Source organism: Ylistrum balloti, unplaced genomic scaffold, assembly GCF_031769215.1.
Source record: "Ylistrum balloti isolate Yb309-2 unplaced genomic scaffold, AGI_CSIRO_Ybal_v1 Utg370852, whole genome shotgun sequence".
NCBI lineage: Eukaryota > Metazoa > Mollusca > Bivalvia > Pectinida > Pectinidae > Ylistrum > Ylistrum balloti.
This window is the reverse complement of record NW_026782489.1, coordinates 42,301-58,303: the sequence shown is the minus strand read 5'-3', so window position 1 is coordinate 58,303 and position 16,003 is coordinate 42,301. Positions and strand designations below refer to the sequence as shown.

General features: G+C 36.2%; 1 protein-coding gene across 1 annotated transcript in view; it reads left to right on the top strand.

The window, feature by feature from the left end:
• Positions 1–16,003, top strand: part of LOC132559085 (DENN domain-containing protein 5B-like) — a 50,822-nt gene that overhangs the window by 18,251 nt on the left and 16,568 nt on the right. The window contains exons 8-11 of the mRNA XM_060223695.1: positions 144–234; positions 7,690–7,815; positions 9,907–10,053; positions 10,666–10,762. Of these exons, the coding sequence (XP_060079678.1) occupies positions 144–234; positions 7,690–7,815; positions 9,907–10,053; positions 10,666–10,762 (461 nt within the window). The remainder of the gene's footprint in view (positions 1–143; positions 235–7,689; positions 7,816–9,906; positions 10,054–10,665; positions 10,763–16,003) is intronic.

Below are 16,003 nucleotides of genomic sequence, written 5' to 3'. Positions count from 1 at the left end.
CAACTGCAGGGTTCCAGTTAATCTGACTGTTAGTAGAACAAGTTACACAATACCTATAGGACTTCGGTATTAAGTGACACCAGGATACATCATCCTTGAGGAATAATGTTGCTTGATGGTGGTAATGTATCGTTTAATTCCAGAGGGAAGTCCAGAGAGGGTGCCAAATGGAGACGGAAGGATCGTCTGATGCAGCATTCTGAACACATCAAGCTAAACTCTGACCAGCGTGAGGTACAGTCTAGGTTGTGTAGGGGACATGTAGTCATAGGTGATTGTGTTGACAATGGGTAGTGTGAGGTAGAGTCTAGGTTGTGTAGGGGACATGTAGTTATAGGTGATTGTGTTGACAATGGGTAGTGTGAGGTAGAGTTTAGGTTGTGTAGGGGACATGTAGTTATAGGTGATTGTGTTGACAATGGGTAGTGTGAGGTACAGTCTAGGTTGGGTAGGGGACATGTAGTTATAGGTGATTGTGTTGACAATGGGTAGTGTGAGGTAGAGTTTAGGTTGTGTAGGGGACATGTAGTTATAGGTGATTGTGTTGAGGGTAGTGTGAGGTACAGTCTAGGTTGTGTAGGGGACATGTAGTTATAGGTAATTGTGTTGACAATGGGTAGTGTGAGGTAGAGTCTAGGTTGTGTAGGGGACATGTAGTTATAGGTGGTTGTGTTGACAATGGGTAGTGTGAGGTACAGTCTAGGTTGTGTAGGGGACATGTAGTTATAGGTGGTTGTGTTGACAATGGGTAGTGTGAGGTACAGTCTAGGTTGTGTAGGGGACATGTAGTTATAGGTAATTGTGTTGACAATGGGTAGGGTGAGGTAGAGTCTAGGTTGTGTAGGGGACATGTAGTTATAGGTGGTTGTGTTGACAATGGGTAGTGTGAGGTACAGTCTAGGTTGTGTAGGGGACATGTAGTTATAGGTAATTGTGTTGACAATGGGTAGTGTGAGGTAGAGTTTAGGTTGTGTAGGGGACATGTAGTTATAGGTGATTGTGTTGAGGGTAGTGTGAGGTACAGTCTAGGTTGTGTAGGGGACATGTAGTTATAGGTAATTGTGTTGACAATGGGTAGGGTGAGGTAGAGTCTAGGTTGTGTAGGGGACATGTAGTTATAGGTGGTTGTGTTGACAATGGGTAGTGTGAGGTACAGTCTAGGTTGTGTAGGGGACATGTAGTTATAGGTAATTGTGTTGACAATGGGTAGGGTGAGGTAGAGTCTAGGTTGTGTAGGGGACATGTAGTTATAGGTGGTTGTGTTGACAATGGGTAGTGTGAGGTACAGTCTAGGTTGTGTAGGGGACATGTAGTTATAGGTAATTGTGTTGACAATGGGTAGTGTGAGGTAGAGTCTAGGTTGTGTAGGGGACATGTAGTTATAGGTGATTGTGTTGAGGGTAGTGTGAGGTACAGTCTAGGTTGTGTAGGGGACATGTAGTTATAGGTGGTTGTGTTGACAATGGGTAGTGTGAGGTAGAGTTTAGGTTGTGTAGGGGACATGTAGTTATAGGTGATTGTGTTGACAATGGGTAGTTAAAAAACCCAGGAAGTATGTAGTCTTCAGCTATTACACAATATGATATAATTTAAGATAATTAGTAAATTTGTATCACAAGATATGTTATCAGAACCATTTAGAATCAAAGAGTAAGAAAGCACTTACAAGCTGGCCAACTATCCAGATTTAGATTACACTTACAAGCTGGTTAACTATCCAGATTTAGATTACACTTACAAGCTGGTTAACTATCCAGATTTAGATTACACTTACAAGCTGGTCAACTATCCAGATTTAGATTACACTTATAAGCTGGTTAACTATCCAGATTTAGATTACACTTACAAGCTGGTTAACTATCCAGATTTAGATTACACTTACAAGCTGGTCAACTATCCAGATTTAGATTACACTTACAAGCTGGCCAACTATCCAGATTTAGATTACACTTACAAGCTGGTCAACTATCCAGATTTAGATTACACTTACAAGCTGGCCAACTACCCAGATTTAGATTACACTTACAAGCTGGCCAACTACCCAGATTTAGATTACACTTACAAGCTGGCCAACTATCCAGATTTAGATTACACTTACAAGCTGGTCAACTATTCAGATTTAGATTACACTTACAAGCTGGTCAACTATCCAGATTTAGATTACACTTACAAGCTGGCCAACTATCCAGATTTAGATTACACTTACAAGCTGGCCAACTATCCAGATTTAGATTACACTTACAAGCTGGCCAACTATCCAGATTTAGATTACACTTACAAGCTGGTTAACTATCCAGATTTAGATTACACTTACAAGCTGGCCAACTATCCAGATTTAGATTACACTTACAAGCTGGTTAACTATCCAGATTTAGATTACACTTACAAGCTGGTTAACTATCCAGATTTAGATTACACTTACAAGCTGGTCAACTATCCAGATTTAGATTACACTTACAAGCTGGCCAACTATCCAGATTTAGATTACACTTACAAGCTGGTCAACTATCCAGATTTAGATTACACTTACAAGCTGGCCAACTACCCAGATTTAGATTACACTTACAAGCTGGCCAACTACCCAGATTTAGATTACACTTACAAGCTGGCCAACTATCCAGATTTAGATTACACTTACAAGCTGGTCAACTATTCAGATTTAGATTACACTTACAAGCTGGTCAACTTTCCAGATTTAGATTACACTTACAAGCTGGCCAACTATCCAGATTTAGATTACACTTACAAGCTGGTTAACTATCCAGATTTAGATTACACTTACAAGCTGGCCAACTATCCAGATTTAGATTACACTTACAAGCTGGTCAACTATCCAGATTTAGATTACACTTACAAGCTGGTCAACTATCCAGATTTAGATTACACTTTATGTAGATGTAAGATGAATGATCTTATTGTAAATCTTAAGTTGGATTTGTGTTGTTCTTTAGAAGATAATATATATAGTATTTTGACTTTGGGTTAAATTTAATTGCTTTTTATTTCGTAATTGGTGGATTTTGTTGATCTTGGGCGCTATTTCATCAGCTGTCAGTAGTTTGTTTGCAAAAGATATCACTTTTACCTTAATAATTGTTCATTAGTGTTACCTACCAGCTGTCTTGACCTTCCATAGTCACAGAGTATGTTAACACTGTGTGTCCATAACACTGTGTATCCATAACACTGTGTGTCCATATCTCCTTTACTTCTGTGGTTATTAACAATGACCAGATTTTGTATGTAGATAAATCAAACAAGGATACATTGTCTCAATCTTTTGATTTTCTCTCCCGGTATATATAAAGCCTATGTAGCTTATGCTTTTTTTTTACTTGCAATTATTTGCTTTGTGATATAAGTTCAGACTATGAATGATACAAATTTTAAAGAAAGTGTCATTCTGATTTTCGTTAACCTTCTCGTGGCCCTTTTTGGTGACTTATTTATCTAAACTTTGTACTTCAAAACTTACACAGAGTACACCATAAATAGAGTACACCATAAATAGAGTACACCATAGAGTACACCATTATTAGAGTACACCATTATTAGAGTACACCATAATTTCAGACCATTCAATAGTCTAACATACCCCATGGTATAATACACTGGTAAAATTTTATAGGATTTTGAATGTTTGGTATTATTATAGGATTTTTAATGTTTGTTTGGTATTATTTTCTATGGTGTCTGTGTTTCTGTTGAGTAAAGGCTCTAGCACAGAGGCATGCCAAATTGTGGCTCGTGAGTACATCTTAAGTTGGTGTTTTGTTGAGTCTTGACTCACCCTATCTACTGTACAGTCTCTATCAGAGTCTAGGTCACAACATTGTACACTGCTCTGACAATCAAACTCTACAGTGTGCTAAAACTTTTGCAATCTTTTTTTTTCAACTACTTTTTAAGATTTAAATTCCATTCTTTCCATACCGGCCATCATCTTCCCTGTTATTGTAGTTTGTTGTTGTTTAAGTTTTTTAGGCAGTCGTTTGAAATAGAGGTGATATTACACTGCTTATAAATAATTAATATGCACCAGAATCTGAATGAGAAGAATATTCAATGTTAAAAAAAAAGTAGCCTTCAATTTGTGGGAAAAAAAGGAGAATATTCTACTTTCAAATTAAGTAGAAGACAGAGAATATTGTAGTTTTGTAATAGCATGTTGACATGTGTCGCCAAACATTTACTTTAGGTTGGTAACATACAGTAAATCTTTGGTCAGTTCAAACAAAATTAATTAAATATTGCTGGACCTGTTAAAAGTATACAAAATTATGCTGGTGAAAATACATTAGAGTTCAAACTATCAGGGTTGACATAGCTGAAAATCATGACGAAATGTCTAAAAGTGTCCTTTTAGGGTAGGCAGTTACTGGTCAGAAATGATATTTTCTGTGGAGTCAGTTAAAAAACTATTATCTTTTGAAACTCTAACTGTATTGCAATACATGTTAATTGACTGTTAAGAAGTCACAGGTTTCTTTTTGTTCTTCATAACGTTGGATACCGTGATGAAGAAACCACCCCATAAAAAGCACAATTCTGCGTGTGTATTGGCGAAAGTTAGCATTGACATATTTTTATCCTTAATATGACTACGGTTTGTTAAATTTTTGATGAATCTTACGACTATTGGAACAGTCTTGATGTGATTATCTTATATTAAAGGGGTCAAATTGACTTGATTATCAAAAATTCTTCTTCTCAACACCCAGATATGGTAGAATCAAATGCTCTTCATGGATGGAAACATCTTAAGGTGCTTTAATTACCAAATTGAGTCTCACATTTTTGCATTTTTTGAGGATAACGTTGGTTATTTCCCACTGGAAATAATTTTATAAGAATGATCAGTATAGGATGACAGTTTTGATGGTGTGCTTGTATTGACACTGGCTTACTCTATTCAGTGTCACAATTTCTGTCTCATGACACTTGATAACTATCCTTTAACCTTTAATTCAATATTGCTTATCTCAGCTGATGGTCAAGGCCGCTAGGCCTCTCGTTGTAAAAATGTGTTTGAACTACCCGCCTTTTTGAACTGACCAAGATTTACCGTACATTGAATAGAAGTATCACAACCAGATAGAAAAGTATATGTGATGTTTCAACGACTAAACTGTCACCATCAGACAATGTAGTCATCGAAATGTAACATAAGTTTCTAATTAATTGTAATATAAAAACATCTATTCAATGTAGACATGTGATGAGAATATCGATGGCTGAGATAACTCGTCCTTGCATGTCCTACAGCTGTTTCTGGTGCCCCAAAATTCTGTTGTTTTTGGATAATTAGAGTTTATTACAATAAGTAACTTTGTGTTGGTGATACCTAATAAAGTCCTTTGTACTGAATACTCTTATTTAACAAAGCTTTACTGATGGGATTGTACAGCTAACTGTGGAGTTTGATCACTTATTGAAACAGGCTGGTTACTACTTACTATAACATACACATCATATCTTCATACGTATTTACATCAGTCATCATTAGGCATGTCTGTCATCATACTCTCACATCTTACTCCGGGAAATCCTACCTTGAGGATTGATGTCTTGCTCTGAAGCTTAAATCTCTGTGACTGTGATGAACTTTTCTTCCAATTTGAATGTTGGAACTCCTACTGAAAACATTTAAAACCTGGAAAATTTGTGAAAATGTTCTGTGTGTTAGTCTACAGTGAAAGAGTGCTGTATGATTCAGAGCTATCCATAAGGCAACTATACCATACATAGCTCTGTAATATTGTACTGTACTGGTATAGAGAGATATTATATAGACTGGTGACATAGGTGTGTAACCATTACAGATATATCAGATCTACCAGACTATTATGTACTGGTATAGAGAGATATTATATAGACTGGTGACATAGGCGTGTAACCATTACAGATATATCAGGTCTACAAGACTATTATGTACTGGTATAGAGAGATATTATATAGACTGGTGACATAGGTGTGTCCTGTAACCATTACAGATATATCAGGTCTACAAGACTATTATGTACTGGTATAGAGAGATATTATATAGACAGGTGACATAGGTGTGTAACCATTACAGATATATCAGGTCTACCAGACTATTATTTACTGGTATAGAGAGATATTATATAGACTGGTGACATAGGTGTGTCCTGTAACCATTACAGATATATCAGGTCTACCAGACTATTATGTACTGGTATAGAGAGATATTATATAGACTGGTGACATAGGTGTGTCCTGTAACCATTACAGATATATCAGGTCTACCAGACTATTATGTACTGGTATAGAGAGATATTATATAGACTGGTGACATAGGCGTGTAACCATTACAGATATATCAGGTCTACCAGACTATTATGTACTGGTATAGAGAGATATTATATAGACTGGTGACATAGGCGTGTAACCATTACAGATATATCAGGTCTACCAGACTATTATGTACTGGTATAGAGAGATATTATATAGACTGGTGACATAGGCGTGTAACCATTACAGATATATCAGGTCTACCAGACTATTATGTACTGGTATAGAGAGATATTATATAGACTGGTGACATAGGCGTGTAACCATTACAGATATATCAGGTCTACCAGACTATTATGTACTGGTATAGAGAGATATTATATAGACTGGTGACATAGGTGTGTAACCATTACAGATATATCAGGTCTACCAGACTATTATGTACTGGTATAGAGAGATATTATATAGACTGGTGACATAGGTGTGTCCTGTAACCATTACAGATATATCAGGTCTACAAGACTATTATGTACTGGTATAGAGAGATATTATATAGACTGGTGACATAGGTGTGTAACCATTACAGATATATCAGGTCTACCAGACTATTATGTACTGGTATATATTTATTGTCAGCATTGGTTAGAAATCGATCATAGGTTTCTGCCTAATCTGTAGAATACTGAATTCTGAACTTCCTCCAAGAGAATTTAACACTACACTGAGAATCATTAGCCATGCTCATCCCTTTGTGGTTTTCAGTCATGACTTCATCACTTTTCCAGTCAACATCAAATGACTTTCTGCTTTCTTCTAATCAACAATGATACTTAGATATGTCCACAGCATGATAAATGATGATTATAATCTGAATGTTCACTAAATGTATTGTTTGTGCATGGATAATGATTAATTGTCCATTCTTATGTTAATCATGATACAAACATTTATTGTCTGTTAGCTGTTTCAAATAGAAAAAATTCGGTTTACTTTTCTGACTTTAAAATCTATTTTATCACATTAGTATCACGTTTAGAATTTGCATTAATGAGAAGAAATTTATAATTTCCCCATGATATACACAATATTTATGTTTGTATGTATTACTTGGTAATTTGGGGATTGTTGTTGATCTGAATATGTTCTGTGATTACACACTTATTTTAATTAATAAGAGGTCAGTCTTTCCACCTGAACCTCTATAATAGTTATAAGATATAGACAAGAATTCTTTGTACTATGGTACTGATACATATCCACGGGCCAATGTGGATACCATTATAAGTGTGTATTACCATTGGTCTGTATGAATATTAGAATTACTCAAAAATGTTTACATCTAACACAGTTTAGTAACTTATTTAATAACTGATTAATGTGCAATTATGTTTAAATGAAGAATTATTGAAATATTTCATCACACTTTTTATTTATCAGAAATATATGCAGGAGGCAAGAACTAAAGGTCTGCGTCAACCCAAACTGTCAGACATGTCTCCGGCAAGCATGGCCCAGACCAACTGGAAATTTGTGGAAACACTCTTACAGGAGTGTAAATCAAAGGTGAGCAAATCATGGGTGTAAATCTAAGGTGAGTTATTGGGTATAAATCTCAGGTAGGTGACTCTCCTGAGTGTATGTTATTGATTAGGGCCTACTGGAGTGTAAATCTAAGGTGAGTTATTGGGTATAAATCTCAGGTAGGTGACTCTCCTGAGTGTATGTTATTGATTAGGGCCTACTGGAGTGTAAATCTAAGGTGAGTTGTTGGGTATAAATCTCAGGTAGGTGACTATCCGAGTGTATGTTATTGATTAGGGCCTACTGGAGTGTAAATCTAAGGTGAGTTGTTGGGTATAAATCTCAGGTAGGTGACTATCCGAGTGTATGTTATTGATTAGGGCCTACTGGAGTGTAAATCTAAGGTGAGTTATTGGTATAAATCTCAGGTAGGTGACTATCCGAGTGTATGTTATTGATTAGGGCCTACTGGAGTGTAAATCTAAGGTGAGTTGTTGGGTATAAATCTCAGGTAGGTGACTCTCCTGAGTGTATGTTATTGATTAGGGCCTACTGGAGTGTAAATCTAAGGTAAGTTATTGGGTATAAATCTCAGGTAGGTGACTCTCCTGAGTGTATGTTATTGATTAGGGCCTACTGGAGTGTAAATCTAAGGTGAGTTGTTGGGTATAAATCTCAGGTAGGTGACTCTCCTGAGTGTATGTTATTGATTAGGGCCTACTGGAGTGTAAATCTATCCTGAGTGTATGTTATTGATTAGGGCCTACTGGAGTGTAAATCTAAGGTGAGTTATTGGGTATAAATCTCAGGTAGGTGACTCTCCTGAGTGTATGTTATTGATTAGGGCCTACTGGAGTGTAAATCTAAGGTAAGTTATTGGGTATAAATCTCAGGTAGGTGACTCTCCTGAGTGTATGTTATTGATTAGGGCCTACTGGAGTGTAAATCTAAGGTAAGTTATTGGGTATAAATCTCAGGTAGGTGACTCTCCTGAGTGTATGTTATTGATTAGGGCCTTCTGGAGTGTAAATCTAAGGTTACAGGGTATAAATCTCAGGTAGGTGACTATCCTGAGTCTAGATTTTTGATTAGGGCCTACTGTAGTGTAAATCTATTCTGAGTGTATGTTATTGATTAGGGCCTTCTGGATTGTAAATCTAAGGTAAGTAATTGAGTGTAAATTTCAGGAAAGTGATCATCCTGAATATATATCCTGAATGTAGGTTTTAGACAAGGCCTTACTGGAGGAGTGTATATTTATCCTGTATGTAGGTTTTAGACAAGGCCTTACTGGAGGAGTGTATGTTTATCCTGTATGTAGGTTTTAGACAAGGCCTTACTGGAGGAGTGTATGTTTATCCTGAATGTAGGTTTTAGACAAGGCCTTGCTGGAGGAGTGTATGTTTATCCTGAATGTAGGTTTTAGACAAGGCCTTACTGGAGGAGTGTATGTTTATCCTGTATGTAGGTTTTAGACAAGGCCTTACTGGAGGAGTGTATGTTTATCCTGAATGTAGGTTTTAGACAAGGCCTTACTGGAGGAGTGTATGTTTATCCTGTATGTAGGTTTTAGACAATGCCTTACTGGAGGAGTGTATGTTTATCCTGTATGTAGGTTTTAGACAAGGCCTTACTGGAGGAGTGTATGTTTATCCTGAATGTAGGTTTTAGACAAGGCCTTACTGGAGGAGTGTATGTTTATCCTGAATGTAGGTTTTAGACAAGGCCTTACTGGAGGAGTGTATGTTTATCCTGAATGTAGGTTTTAGACAAGGCCTTACTGGAGGAGTGTATATTTATCCTGAATGTAGGTTTTAGACAAGGCCTTGCTGGAGGAGTATAAGTCAAAAAGCAAGAGATTGTTATGAGTGTTATTCTGGGCATGTTATTCTGTCTGTTTATAAGAGTGGCAATGTTAGTAAGACAATTGTGGCTCTTATTGGGATTTTAATAAGATGTTACAGTATACTGAGTCGATGTTGAATATGACTTTTCCTTCGGTGAATGTTTTAGTTTAAGGTGAATGTTTTAGTTTAAGGAGCCTATATGTTGGACAAGGTGCCAATATCTTTGTCATGTAAATGCTGGTCTTTGTATTTGAAACGCTCTGAAAACTGATAAAATTGTGTGCAGACAAAACGTTTACTGGTGGATAAGATGGGCCATGAGGCAGTGGAGCTTGGACATGGTAACATCACAGGCGTGGAGGAAAATACCCTGATTGCCAGTCTGTGTGACCTGTTAGAGAGGATCTGGGGGCATGGCATACAGTTTAAAAAGGTAAACTTTGTGTTCACTTGTTCCTACAAAGTATTTAAAGAGGACACAGTAAATTTATATGTCATCTGTCATCGTCTTTATGCCAGCCTTCCATGTCAAAATATTGTCTGGTGCTTCCAATACTATTTCATGAAGAGTCACCAATTGTACATGTATGTTTTAAGTTATGGGTTGTTAAGTTTTCAACGACGTGTATTGACCTCTGACCCAGTCATTGTCAGAGTTTGTGTGATCCAAAATTAAGGTCATCACTCACTCACTGATTGGCTTCTGAAGAATTAAGCCAGTAGAACGATGTTATATATGTTTATTGATGTATTTGAGCTGATTGTTACTGACTGAGACTAATCTGTTATTGCACCACTTGTGAGTCATTACTAATGCTCTGTTTCAGTTTGTATTGATCATGGTCCTGGTGTTCACATATCCACAATAATACGCATCATAAATGGTGAACAAGTCAACTTGTTATTAATCAAGAAATACATTCATTATAAGACAAGGCTTCATCTTCAGATCATTGTAGCATCAAATTCAGATGATCATGAACCACTGATACAGTTGTCACTGACATTGTTATATTAAGCTGTGTTACACATGTTTTTCCTGCAGGGAAAGTCTGCTCTTTGGTCCCATTTAAAGAGTTTCCAGGAGTTAGATGAGTGTAACCAAGGCAACAAGTTTCTGGATACCAACTTACTATCACCAGGTAATTGTCTGTTTAAATGTGTTTATATACATATATAAATATGTAGGTATGAAACACAGACTGAGTGTAAGAAAGTAGCTGTCTGATGTGATATGGAAAATGACAGAAGTCTGTATTTGACCTTAGATCTCCAATACAGATAGGCAGGTTTCTGGGAGCAGTCTTGGTAACTAGTTTGGCCTTGTCCTCAAGTTTTTGGACATATCTTCCACAAATCTTTTTGTGTAAAGACCAACATAGGCATCTACAACTAAAGATGAATAGAATGACTGTTATAAAAATAATGACTGTTATAAATAGAATGACTGTCAAAATAGGATGTACCTAGAGAGGAGGACTGTACCAAATTAGGAGGACTGTACCAAATTAAGAGGACTGTACCAAATTAGGAGGACTGTACCAAAATAGGAGGACTGTACCTAGAGAGGAGGACTGTACCAAATTAGGAGGACTGTACCTAGATAGGAGGACTGTACCAAATTAAGAGGACTGTACCAAATTAGGAGAACTGTACCGAAATAGGAGGACTGTACCAAATTAGGAGAACTGTACCTAGATAGGAGGACTGTACCAAATTAGGAGGACTGTACCAAAATAGGAGGACTGTACCTAGAAAGGAGGACTGTACCAAATTAGGAGGACTGTACCAAAATAGGAGGACTGTACCTAGATAGGAGGACTGTACCAAATTAGGAGGACTGTACCAAATTAGGAGGACTGTACCAAAATAGGAGGACTGTACCTAGAAAGGAGGACTGTACCAAATTAGGAGGACTGTACCAAAATAGGAGGACTGTACCTAGATAGGAGGACTGTACCAAATTAGGAGGACTGTACCAAAATAGGAGGACTGTACCTAGAGAGGAGGACTGTACCAAATTAGGAGGACTGTACCAAATTAGGAGGACTGTACCTAGATAGGAGGACTGTACCAAAATAGGAAGACTGTATGAGGATGGTACCAAAATAGGAGGACAGTATCAAAATAGGAGGACAGTATCAAAATAGGAGGACAGTATCAAAATAGGAGGACAGTATCAAAATAGGAGGACAGTACTAAAATAGGAGGACAGTATCAAAATAGATAGATGATAACAAAATAGGAGGAGTAGTATCCAAATGAGTATTTTCATACTAACAGTAACTAGATAATTAAAGGAATGTTTTTATCAGGTGTAAATATAGCTGATTGATATAGGGGTACTTGTAGCATTTTGTAAGCTGTGTGGACCATTTATACTAAAGTCACTAATAAATCACTCACTTGCAGTAGAAGCTAACACAATAAGTTATAATACCTATTTCTGTGTTAATCATTCAATACAACTAAACCTTTAATTTCTGCAGCTCCCTGTAATTAATTGTTGTGATATAACCTTTACTGAATTGATCTGATTACCTCCCTTTATGCAGTATTTGATTATGTCCTCTTGTTCCAAATAATTTGATTACCTTTCCTTGTAACTTTTCTTATTACATGTCATGGGAAACATTGAACCTTACCTCCATTCAATATTGATGATATTGTACAGTTATCTCCCCTCAGTACTACTGATATTGATAATTGTTCTGCCCTCAGTATCACTTATTAAGTACAGTTATCTCCCCTCAGAGCTACTGATATTGATAATTGTTCTGTTCTCAGTATCATTGATTAAGTACAGTTATCTCCCCTAAGTACTACTGATATTGATAAATGTTCTGCCCTCATTATCATTGATTCTGTGCAGTTATCTCCCCTAAGTACTACTGATATTGAGAAGTTATTGCCCCAAAGTACAATGAATTCTATGAAATGTTACTGAGGAGTTGGGTAACATACTGGCATCAACTTCACCAATAAATGTTTATATATAGATAATAGAAGGCCTATTTCACCAGGGGAGGTAACTCATCCTGTCCCAAATGACAACTGGTTGGAGTGGGAACAAAGTCGATGTATAGGTAAGCTGTGGTTGTGGTCACCACGCTTTGTTACTGTAACATGTATTTATGTAACATAGCCTCTTTGGTGGGTTGGTTTTGTTTTCTGAGTTTATTCTATGATCACAATTCTTTCATTAATGATTATTTTAGCATTTTTGTAATTTTCATTTAGTTTAGTTTTTCAGCATTTTTTAAGTGGTTATTATTCTTTGATTTAAACCTGCCTTTGTCCCTGTAGTATGGGGAGTTTTTAGTCCAGAGTCTATGTACAGGTACTATAAACCTTGTTGTGTATAAGAAAACCTGTACTTAGTGATGATGTGGTGTATGTAGTCTTGACAAAGTCCTAAGCTACCTCTATTCTGATTATATAATGATATCTTACCAGTCATTGATTTTCATGATGAGTAATGTGATATTAAGATTTTAAGATCCCCTGTAACATCTGCAGAATTGGACATCATGTCCCTCAAAAATAACAATTATTAAATGATAAATATCACTTGTCTCTCTTGGACAGAGGGAATCTATAGTGCAAGTGCATGATTGTGATTTGAATGAGCGAATCAAATACAAAATAATTCTCAAATTGTGTTCCCATTCACGATAATGGATTGATATGATGTGGTACATATCTACACCACTACACAGAATGAGTTTACTACTACTCTGATGTATCAAATGGGGTGGACATGTTGGCTATCCTTAATACTGCGATGTATTTTGTCAAGTGTTACAACAGCTTACAGATGATGCATGCTCGTGTATATAAAACATATATGAATTATTTCATTAACTTTCTATTTCTTTTTACCTTATTTCTGTATGATTTGGTTGAGTTGTGACGTAGAATGTTTGGTTTGTAGATTTACTTTCGTAAATATCACTCATTATATTTAAAGTATATTACCTACACCTTCTTTCTATTAAGACCATATTTCAAATTAAAATGTCATGTGACCAGTAAGGAGTGTTTGAAAGGTTCACTTAGGAAGATGATGATTTCCTGGGATAGTATTTAGTTATATTCTTGTACATATAGAACATTGTAACCATTATAGCTAATGATTCATCATCATTAATGAAATAATCTGCTGATGATATCATATATGTGTACTTATTATTATTCTAGAATATCTGTATTTCTTAGCGTTCTTAATTCATGTTTTTTTAATGTTATGGGGATGTTCTATAGGAATAATATTCATTGTGGGGCCAATATGTATTCATAGAATAATGTGCATAATGGATGAAATAGGCAATTTAAGGATAATGTGCATTATGAGTACAATTTGCACTATTTAAGGTAATATGTATCATTTGAGGTACCATGTGGGGTAATATGTATCATTTTGGGTAACATTTAGGGTAATATGTACCATTTGAGGTAATATGTACTACTTGGGGTACCATTTTGGGTAATATGTACCATTTGGTGTAATATGTACAATTTGAGGTAATATATACCATTTGGGGTAATATATACCATTTGAAGTAATATGTACCATTTGGGGTACCATTTGGGGTAATATGATATGAAAACAAGGTCGCCCTAGACCTACACAAAACAAACTGTCAGGTGGTAGGTGTTCAGGTATTTGTGCTCACACGTAGAAATACTATTTGCTCCAGAAGATAAGTCGGAGTTGGCCATGAACCAGGCGGAATTGTCGTCTGTTGTTGATGTGTATCTGTCGATCTGTAGTAAGTACAGTCCTCGTCAGAACGAGCTCCAACACCATATCACTGTAACTTTTATCTGTACTGTGTACTGTCAATATTTTGAAAGTGTAGACAATGTATAGCATCAATCTGTTTTCATGAAGACAACATATCCAATAATCTAATAAATGTATATATATATGTAGCCATTTTTTGAGGCTATGTTACCAACTATGACAACTATAACTTTTGACATAGCAGTACATTTATAATCTCCCCTCTCTACCCTGTAATGAAGAGAGGGGGTATACAGATATCTGCTTATCTTTCTGTCAATCTGATATATAAGACAGGAAATTAACATTGATCTGGTGATATGGAACTCCAATTTGATGGCCAGACCTCACTGACCATTGGTCAGTTGATCTTTTTTTCGTGTTCACATCACCTGTAGGCTGTACACACAGTAAAGCTAGCCTCTTTCTGACTTATATCACCACAGCAATTTCTTCTTAAGTGCTAATCATGTTCTCGCTATTTATGTTGAACAACACTATATCATCAATTTGACAAGTACGCATAAGTAAACTTATTTGAGAAATAGTTCGTAAAATTTTTAAGGGAGTAATAATTCAGCTTGTTTGAGGGAATAATAAGTGAACTGTTTTAAGAGAGTAATAAGTAAACTTGTCTTTTTGGGGGGGAGATCATTTGTGCCTGTGAAGTACTAGTAAACAGTAAAAGTTGTATATCTTGGATGTCAACAAAATTCTACTTGTGTTATTTTTTGTAAGATAATGAATTAATATTATAAGTGATTTTTGTTGTTAGGATTTGTCAACAAGACTCCTCAGACAGTTTTTGATTCTCCATTTCACCTACAGATAGGGGTCTCCTAATGGTTTCATTAGTAGTTATATAACTATAATTTTTTTCCCTGTTTGGGGCTTCATTAAAAGCTCTATAACTTGATGTCATTGTTGTCATTTTCCTCCTGTTTGGGGCCTCATTAGAATCTATATAACTGTATATTTACTGTAATATTTTTTCCCTGTTTGGGGCCTCATTAGAAGCTATAAAACTATATATTACTGTAATAATTTTTCCTTGTTTGGGGCCTCATTAGAAGCTATAATCTATATATTACTACAATCATTTTTCCCTGTTTGGGGCCTCCTGAACTAATGCTGTAACCTGATTTCCTTTGCGGCCCCACTAGCTATGGCATGGTGTGTCCTGCGTAGGCGGTATCAGAATACATGTACGTCACTCCGGTATCATCAGCTTGTATTGTCCTGTGATTGTGGCCTTGTACTCAGTTGTCACACATCATGTCTAGTTGTGTACATGATACATTTTACCCTTACTTTGCCTCATTAGAAATTCATCCGCTTTTTCTTGGTGTTACATTTTACCATTTCAGAAATATTTTGTTTTTAATAGTGGCATACTTCAATTTGCTTTCAGTTCGTTCATTTTGCATACTTTTTGTTTTTCTTATAGAATATTCTTCGCTTGCATGCTTTTGAATAATTTGGCTGAAAAAAGTTCTTGTAGATTTTGGCACTTAAGTTTCAGGAGGCACCCGGGGGAAATGATTACATAGTGTTGTTTCATTTGTTATGATGACGATAATATTGTACCGGATGCTGG